Genomic DNA, 15,094 nt, shown 5'->3' with positions numbered 1-15,094 from the left:
TTTGTACATATGTACACTGTATCACCAAACCTGTGATTTCATCAGTATAGAGAGTTCTTGGGGATAAGTTCCATATTCCAATTCAAATGACACCTGTTCTGTGACCTATAGTACACAAGGCCCTCCAATATAGGTTAAGTGATTTGTTCATTGTCACACAGCCAATATATGTTAAAAGCAGACCTTGAACCCAGATCTTCCTGACTCTGATGTCATCTCTCCATCCATATTGTTTCTCATTGATTACGTTAATATCATTTATTTCACCAAAAGAAAGAGTCCTGATTTTTGCCCATGACAGATCCTATTTCTCTTAAAGTGAGCAACTTATTTCCTATCAAAGGATTCGGTCCATTATTTTAACTAAGTATCCCTACATTTGAACCCAAGCAACCTACAAGGGTATCATGTTTTCTTCTGGAGTTAAAATCTACAAGGAAGACAGTGGTAAGCTGTGTAAAATTAGCAAAAGAAACATTCTGGAAAAGAAAAATCCCATTATCTTCTCTCTTCAACCAATCAAAAGGACTTTTCTGACTTGGAATCTCCCACTAATGAAAAATAGCCTGTCTTTATTTTTTTCCCATGAAATTTTGCTATTCTGGTATGGAAACATATTTAAATATTATTCCTAATGTATTAACAAAAATAATATGCATTATATCATATGTAATCTTCTTTCATAAATAAAATGAAGGGACTCTCACTCTCAGCATTACAGAAATCCTGAGGAGGGAGGGTATATTTTTTTTAATGAACAGAGGAAGAAAATAAGCATTTATATTCTATGTATGTACCATGAACAGTGTTAAGCACTTTGCAAATATTCTCTCATTTGATCCTCACAACAACTCTTCAAGGTAGGTACTATGATTATCCCCATTTTACCACTGAGGAAACTGAGACAAACAAAGGTTAAGTGACTTTCTTGGTGACTCACAGCTAGTGAGTGTTGGAGGATAGATTTTAACTCAGGTCTTCCTGAGTCCAGGCCCAGCACTCTATCTACTATGCCACAAGTTGCCTCTAATAGAGCATGGATTTGCACTGACCCATCCGTTTTGCCTCATCTTTTCCTTCTTATGACCTAGAACATACATTTATGAGATTGTCTCTGGGTAATGAGTATTATCCATAACCACACAACAGAGTAAAAGTAGCTAAGCTCTTTTGGAATGAGAAGCCATGACCTAACCCTCAACCCAGTGTTCCTATCTGTTGATTACATATTGTGTTCCATCTTAGAACAAGCATGGGAACACATGGCAAGAATGAAAGTATGAAAAATGCCCATGAGGATAGAACCATGTGATAATGATGTCAATGAAACACGGTCTTGGGGCCTATGACAGCATTATTCTTTAATAAGATTACTGGCCTAATCCCGCCACTAGTGGACATTGAATGCCACTATGCCCTTTTTTTTTTAATTTGAAGACTTGCAAATGTAAACCTCCTTCCGCAACAATCAAGTAGCGTGTCATTTATTCAGATTCACAGTGGCTCCAACACAAAGGAGAACTCCCTCATCAAATGAGACAACTTAAAATGTTTGCCTGAGCCAGGAGCTCTTTCCCAAATTAGCACCAAAGTGTCACCTTGACAGACCTATGGACATACAGCAGAATCATTCATAATGTGCTCAGCCTCCCTCAAGACTAGACAGTGTAGGTCGTATATCTGCAAGAACTCTAATTATTCCACATGACCCAGACAGCACTTGGTGATGCTCAGTCTTGAGCAACCTGTCGACAGGAAATACAAAAACCTGATCAATGCCCACTTACCAATTTCCCTGGAGATCTGAGTAAATGCTTCCACACCACTCTCACCATAGTTTCCCTCAGAAGCCAGTGTTGACACATAATTCCATCCAAGAGCTGTCACAATATCGACCATGGCTTGAGCTTGATAGGAGTCAGGTGGAACCACTCGGGAGAAAAAGTCATACCGGGTGTTATCACTGAGCTCTGGAGCTGTCGATGCATAGCTGATTTGAGGTATCTGCAAAGGAAATGACAGGCCATTTTAACCCCAGTCAGCTATCGAATTGGTACACATTTTTAAGAATTCATTCCAAGTCAGTGCAGCCATATTTGCTATTATTCATGGTGCTAGGCACCGTCCTAGGCACTGAGGACATAAAATATGACATAGTCACTGCCTTTGGGAAGATTACATCTTAATAAGGGGTTTACATTAAAAATGTGAGACAAAAGGAATACAGGGATAGGAACAGAGGAGAGAACCACAAAAACAATTCAATGAGAAAAGTCTGAAAAGGTTGAAAGAACAGCAGTTCTAGAGATGGAGGACCTGTTTAAATGTCACCTCTTATTATATCTATATTACCTTGAGGAAGTCACATCCTCTCTGAAGGGCTAGATCATTTTTTTCTTTGCATCCGGACCACCTAGCATAGTGCCTTGCACATAGTAGGTTCTTCTTCTTCATCATCATCTAATAAATAATGATAGCTAGCATTTACATAGCTCTTTAACTTTTGTCCTATAGATAAGTCAACCTCAATATGCTAAAAAGAAAATCTATTTCCTTTCCCCCAAAACTCTCCCCTCTTCTGAATGTCCTTACTACTATTAATGGTGCCACATTCCTCTCAACCACCCAGACTTGTGAACTTGATGTCAACCTCGTCCCCTTACTGTTCACTCAGCCTCACCCCACACATCTAATCTGTTACCTAATCTTGTCCCTTCTGCTTTCACATTTCTCATATATGTCCCTTTCTGTCTTTTCTGTCCACTGCTGGCTAGTTGGTCTCCCAGCCCCAAGCCTCTCCATTCTTCACTGAGCTGCCAAGGTCGGCTTCCTAAATCACTGGTGTGACCATGTCATTCCCTATTCATTCAATTCCAGCCACTCCCCATTCATAATCAGAGTCCTTCATAACCTAGCCCCTTTCTACCTTCCCCTCCATATACTCTATGATCCAGAGACTCTGGCCTTCTTGCTTTTTCTCAAACACAATACTCCACCTCCTGACTCAATGGTTTTTCACTGTTTATCCCCAATGCAGAGAATTTTTCCTCTCCTGATCTCTGTCTGCTGTTTTCCTTTAAGACTCAGCTCAGGGGGGCAGCTAGGTGGCGCAGTGGATAAAGTACTGGCCCTGGATTCAGGAGGACCTGAGTTCAAATCCAGCCTCAGACACTTGACAATTACTAGCTGTGTGACCCTGGGCTAGTCACTTAACCCTCATTGCCCCCCCCCCAAAAAAGACAGTTCAAATCTCCTGGCCCCCCTTCTTCCCTTATTCCCCTTGCTATTAATGCCCTTCTTCTGAAATTAACTTCCATTTACTCTCCAAAGGGAGAGGGAAAAGAAGAGATGGGGGAGGAGAGGAGGAAGAGGAGGAGGATTAAAGAAAGAGGAAGGAAAGGGAGAGGAGGGAGGATTAGGGAAAGGAAAGGGGGAAGGACAAATAATATACACATATACAATATACAAATACATATATACATATACACATATTTATATACACATAAGTCTTGTGTATGCAATTGTGAACACATCTCACCCACTGAAGAGCTCCTTGGGGTCAAGGACCATGTTTTTGCCTTTCTTTTTGTCTCTAGTACCTGGTACAGTAACCTAAACCACAGTAAGCATTTAAAAAGTGCCTAATAACTAGTTCAAACTACCTGAAGAGTCAGGTAAAACCCATCATTTATTCTATAATGTAATGCAACAAATGTCAACATCTACAACTTTATAAATAGATACAGATTTTCATTGTTTGGGGTATGGGATCAGAGGACTACTTTTATAAGATACCCAGACAGATTTCCAAAACCAGTCTTGCTGGATAGTTTTCCCAATCAACATTTTCTGGACATATTGGCCTTCTTGCTGTTCCTAATACCCATAACAGTCTATCTCTCATCTCTGTGCCTTTTCGTTGGCTTCCAAGATGGCTGAATAATTCTGTCTCCTTACTTCCAACTGTTGGAATGCCTGGTTGCCTACAAGACAGCTTAAGGCTCACCTTCTGCATGCAACTTTACCTGATCCCACCAGTTGCTAATGCCTTCCTCCCCCAAAATACTTTATATTCATTTTTTAAAATATCCTGTTCACACTTCCATAGGTATATGTTATTTCTTCCATTTGAATGTAAGCTCTTTTAGGGCAGAGACTTTCTACTTTTCTCTTTGTACAACTCTGTGCCAGGAACCAGCACATTGCCTAGCATGTAGGAGTTACTTAATAAATGCTGATTGATTGATTGATTGATTGATTGGTTGATCTTGCCCAGGGACCACATGTGCTAAATCATGTGAACTATGTGTACTGAAAAATAAACATTCATGATATTGTGCTTATAAAAACCTAGGGAAAAAAGTAACTGGGGAAAACAATGAACAACAAACAAAGCCCTGGACTGAGCATCAGAAGACCTGGGCTCTGATTCCCTAACCCATACCAACCAGCTTTGTGACCTCTTTACTGCCCATAGGTGATACAGTGGATAGAATGCTAAGCTTTGAGGCAAGAAGGCAAGTTTCAATCATGCATGTGATACTTCTTCCCTTCCTCTCTGTGAGACCCTGAGCAAGGAAATGAACCTCTCAGTCTCAGTTTCCTTATCTGCAAAATTAGGGATTGAACTCAGTGTCTTCTAAGATCCTTTCCAGCTCTAAATTCTGATCCTATAATCACCTCTGTGGGCTTCAGCTATGTGAATAAACAAGGCACTTAAATAAGATAATAATATTTTAGCATGATGCTAAAAGGGCTTCTAGGGCTATTAACCCTACCCCAACACTGGAAAGCAATTAGACTCTGTCTTTCCCACAATAACACCTTTATGAGAAAATTATTAATAATAGGGGGTTTGGGACTCTCAGAGGCCCCCCACTGAGAAAGTCTGGCTTTACCTTTCTTAAGGCCGACTCAGAGTCAGGAAGTTACCTCATTCAAAACCACACCCACCTGAATGAAAGCCTTGTTCCCACCAGAGGGTGTATTCTCTGAACTCTGACCTCAGCACTTTCTGCTCATGGACCACCCTCAAATCCAGTGAACCAATAGATTTGAATGATGCTAGCCAATTAGCTTTAAGCAGTGTGTAAGGGCTGCCTTGCATCCTTCCCTCAGAGAGCTTAGGCTCGATGATCTCTCTCTTGGCCCAGGAACTTGGCAAGAGCAGAGGCAGCCCACCATGGTTCCCCATCATCTCTCTCTTCTCCCCTAGATCCTAGCTAGGCTTTCCTATCTTTCAGAGCCATGTGCACTCTCTTTACTAATATTTAATATGCTTTAATAAATGCTTAATGCTCCAAACTCTAATTTATAAGTAGCACTATATTAGGAACCCCAGCTAATTTTCCCCAAACTTGGGACAGAAATAAGGCGGCCACATTTAATTTTACGCCACACCTTCATCATATATACTTATATCTTACATGTCATCACTGACCCCTTTCCCCCACCCCCATCCTCCACTGCTACACTGCTACCACCAGGTGCACCAAGTACTCCTCCCTCCCTTCCTGCCCCCCCCACACACACACACTGTAAGTTCCATGAAAGAAAACTGTTTTCCTTTTGTCTTTGTGTAAAGGATGTATTTCTTTCAGACTTCAACAAATCCAGGGACAAAGGGAGCAAGTTATAAAGAGAATGAGATATAAAGGCAAGTTTCATTCAGGTGAATTTATACTATGACTAAAGATGTATCTATCACTCAAACTACATTTGTACTTAATAGATCTTCCTACACTTTGGTGAAAGACAGGAGGCTATAAGTGGCTCATTAGCATATGAAAGGGCAACCAAGGCAATGAATTTGCCCCCAAAGCTTTGGTTACTTCTGAAACTTTTCTCCGGGCACTTCTTTGAATAAAGCAATTGGTGAAATCTAGAGAAAATAAATAAACAAACTAGGGACCCCAAACCCAAGAGCTCGTCAGTATTTCTAGAGACTAGTGGCCGGCCATTGCCTAGTTATAGCCTAGGTTGCAAAGATGAAGATTTGGGAAGTCACTGGATTTTACCGAGAATCTGACTAATGTCTCTCAGTGGGGGGAACCTAGCCCTAAATCTTCAAAAAGGAGGCCAAACCTCTCTTCTCCCACTGTCTGCCAGGGAGGTGACCAGCTTCAAGATTTTTCTATTACTTAAGCTGCTAGATTCTCTTTCCCCTGCCTATATCACTGCTGAACAATCCAATCCTGCTACCCGCTGGCTTGGCAGATTTTGCATCTAATCCAGACCCTCTGAGACTGTGAGGCAACATAAATTCTCCTGCTGTCTTCCCTGCCTTCATAATACAACTTGTTCTGGGCCATATGACACCTAACCATAGCTTTCTAGCTTGCTATTGATGATAGGGAATAAACTATACCTGATTTGGGGGGTGGGGGAGGGAGGAGCTTAAAATGCACATATTTGCTCTATTTGCAAAGATTCCATAGCAGCCTCATTGTTGAAAGACAGAATATTTATTTAAAATCTCAGATTGGTAGACAACTCTCCTATCACCATTTCTATAGCACAAACTTTCCCCAGTCCTTTCTGGGTACCCAATAGTTTCCTATTCTTCACAGAGTCCAGTAGCAAGATAGTATGGACAGTTCCCACTCTGCCCATAATAATGAACCACCCCCTTCTAAAAATGAGCACAAAGTGTGAAAATTGAGTGTTTGAAACCAAAGCTAATTATCCCAAATTACTACCTTCAGTCAGTCACATTCAAGGCTGTTTAATTAGCAGCTGGCATCATCAGTTTAAGATTAATTAAACAGGTGTAAAGAGGACATAAAATAAAAATGCAGGTAGAAGGAATATATAGGAATAATTAATTAGGCAGTGGGCTTTCCCAAAAAAATCTAAAATAACTTCTCTCCTTTAGATATACTCCAAGAAACAAAAACTAAAATATTTTGTCTGAATTTTTATATTCAATTTCTAATTGATTGTATCCTTTGATAATCTGAGACAAAGTAATCAGTTTTTTAAAATAGTACTTTAAACTAAGATGTGTTCAAACCCATATGATTTTAAAATGATGACATCACTGAGCAATTGTCCAACGATCGTTTTAATATCTGTTTCTATCCTGATGCCATCTCCCCAGTACATACACACACACACACACACACACATGCGCACACATGAGTGAGCGCACACATGCACCCATGCATGCATGAACATATCTGTCCTTTTAAGGATGAAGGTGGCTGGAAAAAAAATAAATGATTATTATGGTTCTTTTCTTTCTTTTCCCCTCTACAAGTATTCACCAAGCAGCTAGGGGGTACAATGGATAGAGTACTGGCTCTGTAATTGGGAGCACCTGAGTTCAAATCTCAGCTCAGACACTTACTAGCTGTGTGACCCTGAGCAAGTCACTTAATCCCAATTGCCTTAAACATTGGGAGCCATCTCCAGTCATACTGATTTATATCTTGCCACTGCACCCAGATAACGCTGGAGGAGAGAGTGAGCTTGGTAACTTTGGACAGTCCTCCCCCACTTAAAGCCAATTCCCTGAAAGTCATGATGTCACTGTATGTCATGGTCCTCTTCAAGAATGAAGGACAAGGGGATAGCTAGGTGCTGCAGTGGATAAAGCACCAGCCCTGGATTCAGGAGGACCTGAGTTCAAATCCAGCCTCAGACACTTGATACTTACTAGCTGGGTGACCCTGGGCAAGTCATTTAACGCCCATTACCCCACAAAAAAAAAAAAAAAAGAATGAAGGACAAACAAGAATAACAGTATTCACCACTACCATTGAACCTTTCCCTCATCTACACAGAAAAACATGGTGACATGGTGTAGTAGAGTAATGGTCTTGGAATCCTAGAAAAACAGAGGTACAAATCCTACCTCTGAGACTTATTGGCTAGGTGACCGTCAGGAAGTAACTTAAGTTTTTAGCTTTAGTTTCTTCATCTATAATATGAGGATAAAAATCTCTTCAGTACTTAACTCTGAAGAGTTGCTGTAAGGAACGGTAAGTATGCTGAATTTGGAGACAGAGGATCTGAGTTCAAATGCTGACTTTCCAACTTTATTACTTCTGTGACCTTTAACAAATCACTTAATTTCTTGGGGCCTCAGTTTCCACAGCTGTAAAATGAACAGGTTGAAGTAGATGGCATCCAAGATCCCTTCAAGCTCTAAATATATTATACTAAACAAAATAATGTATCTTTAATGCACTTTATAGTGCTATGCAAATCTATTATTATTACCCTCCTATCTTTCCCAGGGTATAGCACAGTGTCATGGATATAAATTTTCTTTGAATACTGAAAGAAGTTATCATGATGCTTAGTTCCTAGTACCTACCTGGCTACTTGCTTGCTGGGTAGCCTTGAGTTAGTTATTTACCTTCTCTGTCATTCAATTACTTCACTTATAAAATGAGGATGATAATACCTGACTTATCTAGCTATCTGACAGTACTGATGTAAGGAACAGAAGGAAAATGTATGTAAAAATGATTTGGAAATTTTAAAGTGCAACAAATTGCTACAAATATGACTACAGCTACTACTTCCCTTTCTCCACCCTTTACCATGAATTCACAGCATTTTGAAATATACTTGATTATTTTACTTTTTATCTCCCATTTTTCAATGTTTTCATGGATATTTTGTTTCTAGTTAACAGAGGCCAATTTCCTATTGTCCAAATAAAGCCAAGAACTGACATCACTAAAAAGGGGTTAGTAATGGGGTTCCCTTCTCTGGAAGCTTCTTTCCCAGCTATTTTTCAGATAATTGGCTCTATAATTTATTCAGATACCAAAAAAGAAGAACCCTTCAATTAATCATTTTCAGTGTGTGGACCACACTGCAAGGACCATTCATTTGCACTGAAAATATTTGTCTTGATGCTGTATAGATAAGTTACCAATTTTTTTTTAAAGGGGAGGATTTTTATTTAAATGTCTGTGACTCTAGTTTTAGCAAATAGAACTTCTATCTGAAAAAAAGGTCTCTCTGCTCGAATAAATAGATGAAACTATTTTGTAATTAGCATATTCTATGTCACAGTGTTACTGGTAATTTTATCTTAAGGCCATGTGATCATTCTTTTGGAATTTCTGCTAGAGAAGAAAAAGAATGCTAGGCACTGTGTAATGCCCATTCAACTTGAGGTGAGAAGACTTAAAATGCTCAGAAAAGGATAGGTACACCAGGGCAAGCAAGAAGGTGTAAGAAGAAGGACAAACTCTCAAAAATGAAATTCTAAAGACAAAAAGAGCAGGGGAGGGGTGAGGACAGGAAAGGAGGAGCTGTCTAAGAAGACAAATGTGGATGCACAGGGGATTGATTAAACAATGTAGACTTTTGTTTAATGGTGTGCATGGATGAAGGAAGCAAGTCCAAACAACAGGAGATGAATACAAAAGAGTGACATGGTCCTGTAATAGTGTCAAACGTACTAAAGCTAAGAAGGAGCTAAGGCTTGTGATAAATTATAAAGACAACAAACTTGGCTACTTCTTTGAGTTTGTTTTGCTATGTTGGGGGCAAGAGGAAGATAGAATAAGTGATGCAGTGTATCCAATAGATACAATGATGATGACAAACAACAGAGAAGACAAAACTCCTCAACTTTTATTTTGCTTCTGTTTTCTCTGACTAGAAAAATCATCTTGGAACTGAGGATAAAAATTAAAATGGTAAGCAGAGAGTTGAAAGCTGAGGCACAGGAGGAAATGGCAAAAAAGATCTTATTTGTCCTCAATGGAATTCAGTCTCCAGGCCTTGATGAATGACAATCTAAAGTACTCCAAGAACTACAAAACGTGGCTGTTGACTCATTGCAGTGATATTTGAAAGACTGAGGTGAACAGGAGAGAAGGGCAAATGTTCTGATTTTCAAAATAAAGACAGATGATGATGTCTTCAAACTATAGGCCTAGGTGCTTGACCTTGAACCCTGTCAAAATTCTAGAATGTATTAAAAGGATTTATTTTCTATTTAGAAAGGGAAACAATAATTATTAAAAGCTAATGATTCATCATGAATGGCAATGAATGCTAGCCTGATCTCATTTCCTTATATGGCATGATAAATAGGCCAATAAATCAAGAGAATTCTGTAGACATGGTATATCAAGATTTCAGTAAAACATTTGGGAAAGTCACTCATGCCATCCTCAGGAGAAAGGAGGAGAGGAGGGGTGGCTAGGTGGTGCAGTGGATAGAGCACTGGCCAGGAGGACCTGAGTTCAAAACCTTGGGCAAGTCACTTAATCCCAATTTCCTCACGAAAGAAAGAAAGAAAGAAAGAAAGAAAGAAAGAAAGAAAGAAAGAAAGAAAGAAAGGGAGGGAGGGAGGGAGGAAGGAAGGAAGGAAGGAAGGAAGGAAAGAAAGAAAGACAGGAGGAAAGAAAGAAAGAAAGAAAGAAAGAAAGAAAGAAAGAAAGAAAGAAAGAAAGAAAGAAAGAAAGAAAGAAAGAAAGAAAGAAAGAAAGAAAGAAAGAAAGAAAGAAAGAAAGAAAGAAAGAAAGAAAGAAAGAAAGAAAGGAGGAAAAGAGGTAAAGTCACATTTTATGGAATTACTAAATGTACACATTAATGAATTATTATCAGTGTGAAGAGAAATCTCTAGGGTGGTTTTTCGAGAAGTTATCCTTGGTATTGTGATATTTTATAATTTTTATCAGTGACGTGGATGATGGAATAGGTGGTGTGCTCACTAAATATACAAATAACACAAATTTGTGAGGTATAGACAATATATTAGATGACAATTGGGATTCAGAGGTAAAACAGGGTGAAACAATGGACCAAGTCTAAATAAAAAGGAAGTCAAGAAATCAGAATTGGGGGCAGCTAGGTGGTGCAGTGGATAAAGAACCAGCCCTAGATTCAGGAGGACCTGAGTTCAAATTTGACCTCAGATACTTGACACTTACTAGCTGTGTGACCTTGGACAAGTCACTTAACTCTCATTGCCCTGCAAAAAAAAAAGGAAAGGGAAGAAGAAAGGAAGGAAGGAAGGAAGGAAGGAAGGAAGGAAGGAAGGAAGGAAGGAAGGAAGGAAGGAAGGAAGGAAGGAAGGAAGGAAGGAAGGAAGGAAGGAAGGAAGGAAGGAAGAAAGGAAGAAAGGAAGAAAGGAAGAAAGGAAGAAAGGAAGAAAGGAAGAAAGAAAGGAAGGAAGGAAGGAAGGAAGGAAGGAAGGAAGGAAGGAAGGAAGGAAGGAAGGAAGAAGAAAGAAAGAAGAAAGAAAGAAAGAAAGAAAGAAAGAAAGAAAGAAAGAAAGAAGAAGAAAGAAGAAAGAAAGAAAGAAAGAAAGAAAGAAAGAAAGAAAGAAAGAAAGAAGAAAGAAAGAAAGAAAGAAAGAAAGAAAGAAAGAAAGAAAGAAAGAAAGAAAGAAAGAAAGAAAAGGAAGGAAGGAAGGAAGGAAGGAAGGAAGGAAGGAAGGAAGGAAGGAAGGAAAGAAATTAGAATTTATTAAAGGCCTACTATGTGCCAGGCATTAAGCTAAGCACTTTACAAATATCATGTCACTTCATCACCACAACAACCCTAGGAGGTAGGTGATATTATTATCTCCATTTTAGAGTTGAGGAAACTAAGGCAGGTTGAGGCTAGGTGACTTGCTTAGGGTCACACCGCTAGTTAGTAAGTTTCTGTTGACAGATTTGAAGACTCAAGACTTCCTGATTCAAGGTCCAGTATTCTAGCCTCTGCAAAACCTAAGCTGCCTAATAAAATACTTTTATTAAAAAAAAAAACCTAAGTTGTCTGAAATTGTTCACCTGAGTTGATAAAATACACTTCACAAATACTGGATGAAGAACAAAGGGCTAGGTAAAAGTTTATTTGAAAAAGATTTAGAGGTTTTAGCTAATGGTGGCTCAGAAAGGTAATTTAATGTCATACTGAATTAAGAAAGGCATAATGGTACCCAAAATGAAGGATGTGATAACTTTACTATGTTATATGCCAATCAGACCACATGTGGAGTTGTTATTTTCAGTTCGGAAGACAACATTTTCATTTTATTTTTTTGTAGGGCAATGAGGGTTAAGTGACTTGCCCAGGGTCACACAACTAGTAAGTGTCAAGTGTCTGAGGCCAGATTTGAACCCAGGTACTCCTGACTCCAGGGCTGGTGCTTTGTCCAGTGAGCCACCTAGCTGGCCCCTGAAGACAACATTTTACAATGAACATCAACAAACTGGAAAATATTCAGAGCCAGAATGATAAGACTATGGGAGACCATAGTTTATAGGAATCAGTTGAAAGAACTGGGGATATTTGGACAGCACTCTATCCAAAGCACAGCCATGTGCCAAATCTTGAAGAAAGCGAGGAATTCTAAAGCAGAGGTGAAGAGCAAGTATATTTCAGGCATGGGAACAGCCTATGCAGTCACAAAGTTGGAGGAAGGGGTGCCACATATAAGGAACAGGTGTTTTTTATTTGTTTATTTATTTGTTAATCTTGCCTTGCCATGGTGATCAGGAGACTAATAAGGCTGAAAAAGCAAGTTGGGGCCAAGGTGAGAAAGGCTTTAAATGCCAAATTCTATTATAATATGGACTTAATTCCAACAAATCATGACTCTACAGATGACTTCCTCACCAATACAAAATAATAGCCGCTCTTTGATTTAGTAGAGTTGTTTTTTTTCCTACTACTATGACTGAAAAGCAATCCTCACCTTGAAGTCCATCCTCCTAATGATGAGCCTTTGTAGGTTTCATTAGACTGGAACTTGACAGAGACATTCACTTTGTTACCACCCCATAGATGAAACTTTCCATTTTAACCAGACCAGCTAGAAGTTGGATCTGTCACCTCCACTGACTTAGCCTTCCTGAACCCATCTTTACTTCTTCAGAGGTACTTGCATTCTGTGTCTCGTTGCCATATAGCAACACAGTTAAAATGTGTCTTTTCTTCTATGGGAAGATTGAAGTCAGTAAAAGAGCCTTGTAGTTTTTACAAAAGCAATCTAGCCATTCTTCTCTTTTCAAATAAAAGACAAGCCAATTAATTGTCTATTTTTACTGTCTGTGCCAAATATACATACTGTTGAGCAAGCTCTATTTGATGTCCATCCAAACCCATGTTGAAATTTGGGCAAAAGATCTTCTTCATACATTTGGTCTATCCTGTTTGGATGGACAAGACAGACTGAGTCATTACAGATTTCTCCCAGGAGGCTCTGTCATGTCTTGGACCGTGACATCATCAACCCAATGTCATCTGAAAACAAAACTATCTGGAGGACCTCACTATCCAAAAGGAATTATCATATGGAACAAATTATGATATTTAATATAAATGTGATTTTGTGGTTTTCTGCATTTTATCGCATAATTTATAATACTTCTTAGATCCAAAAACTGCATAAAAGTAAATTTCCAATTTTGTCATGAAAGTCATTAAATATATTATTCAGTTTGTTAGAAATGAGAGATGGCACAGTATAATAGCTAGAAAAACAGCATAGTATAGTAACTAGAAAGACAGACTTGGAGCCAGGAAACCCTGTTTTCAAGTCCTACCTTTGAAACATACTGTCTCTTTAATCTTAGCCAATTCTCTTAGGTTCTCAGTACTCTAGGCAACTCTCTAAGACTGTTGCAGAAACAGTGCCAATATGCATCGGTAAAGGGAGTTTACTCACCCAGGAGTTCTCTATCCTAATGAAATCTTGAGTCCAGTCTCTATTGATAGCCCTTACTTAAGTTCTCTCAGCAATAATTTTTTTTCATAATACATCAACCTCACAACAACACATAACACCAGGAACATCTCACAACCTGTCTATACCTTGGTCATTGATTTTTCTTCCTCTCTAACCAAACGCTGATGGGCAAATCAGATAACAACCCATGATCCATTTGGATCCATTTTTACACTCTTCTAGTTACTATAGCCAATCTCATCAAGATGGTCAGAGTGAATGGGTCAATGATGACACTGTCCTTTTATTTCCAGCATATAAAACAAGCTGCTCAGACCAATCCACACTTATTACATTGTATAGCCTCCCACACAGCTGGGTAGGAGTTAACAGGGAAGAGTTTGTTTAAGACTGAGCTAACAAACACATGTTCACTCAGGGCTCCTGCTGGGAGTGCTTTTGCTCTTTTTTTTTCTTGGCAGCTGATCTTGCCCATTGATGGCTTGACTTAATAGAGGAAGAGGATGGCGAGGTGGATTCTTTGTGCCATTCAATGGTATCATTGGTTTTCTCATGTGGACAAACAGCATGAAGCTGTGCTGTTTCCTCAGGGGGTCGTTCTTTGCTGAACACTTCCTCAGGGATCCTAGCCATAGCAACAAGTGCTATCACAACAACAGCTTGTTCCTGTCGGCCTCTCAGATGGATTTGTTGTTACTACAGAACTGGTGCCTAGAATATGTAATGATTACAGCCATTAACTTCTTTTTTTTGGACCTGACTGCCCACAGGAACACACAACTGCTCTCCCAGTGTTAAAGCTACTGGTTGCTTTCAGAGAGACTTAAGAGTGGAATCAAAGCTCAAAGTGGATATAAAATAGGGATTAGAAGGGCAAGAACTAAACACCGACAAAACTACTCTTCTCCACAATAATTCCCTGAGCATTTGTCCTCCTCCTCTCTATACCCAACCATAAGCATAAACATTACCCTCTAGCTTAGAGAAGATGGGAAAAGCAAAGCCGAATGTGAAGGAGGAGGGGAAAGGAAAAAGAGAAGAGAGGAACATACAGAGATGGAGAAAGAGACACAGAAAAAGAAATGAAAGAACAAGGTTTCTTTGGGCAGGGCAATGAGGGTTAAGTGACTTGCCCAGGGTCACACAGCTAGTGTCAAGTGTCTGAGGCTAGATTTGAACTCAGGTCCTCCTAAATTCAGGGCTGGTGCTTTATCCACTGTGCCACCTAGCTGCCCCCTCAATAAAATATTTCATACTACAGAAAGGACAGCTACCAATTTGTAGAGCAAGTCAAAATATAAACTTCACTAGTTGCCTTTTTTCTCTTATTAAAGCACCCAGTTAAGGTTGTCTGAGATCCAGATAAGGCTACAAAGATTTTGATGCACGGTGTGACATGATAGAAGAAAAGGTGATCATTTGGATAGACAAGAGAAAAGTCAG

The 15,094-nt window shown here is 39.3% G+C and overlaps 1 protein-coding gene across 6 annotated transcripts in view; it reads right to left on the bottom strand.

Moving 5' to 3' along the window:
- Positions 1–15,094, bottom strand: part of GRM8 (glutamate metabotropic receptor 8) — a 952,263-nt gene that overhangs the window by 750,882 nt on the left and 186,287 nt on the right. For all 6 annotated transcript variants that reach the window (XM_043969215.1, XM_043969212.1, XM_043969213.1 and 3 more), the window contains exon 3: positions 1,788–2,004. In XM_043969215.1, the coding sequence (XP_043825150.1) occupies positions 1,788–2,004 (217 nt within the window). The remainder of the gene's footprint in view (positions 1–1,787; positions 2,005–15,094) is intronic.

This window comes from Dromiciops gliroides, chromosome 5, assembly GCF_019393635.1.
Source record: "Dromiciops gliroides isolate mDroGli1 chromosome 5, mDroGli1.pri, whole genome shotgun sequence".
Classification (NCBI taxonomy): Eukaryota; Metazoa; Chordata; class Mammalia; order Microbiotheria; family Microbiotheriidae; genus Dromiciops; species Dromiciops gliroides.
Note: the sequence above shows the minus strand (reverse complement) of the source record. Positions and strands in the feature narration are given on the sequence as shown.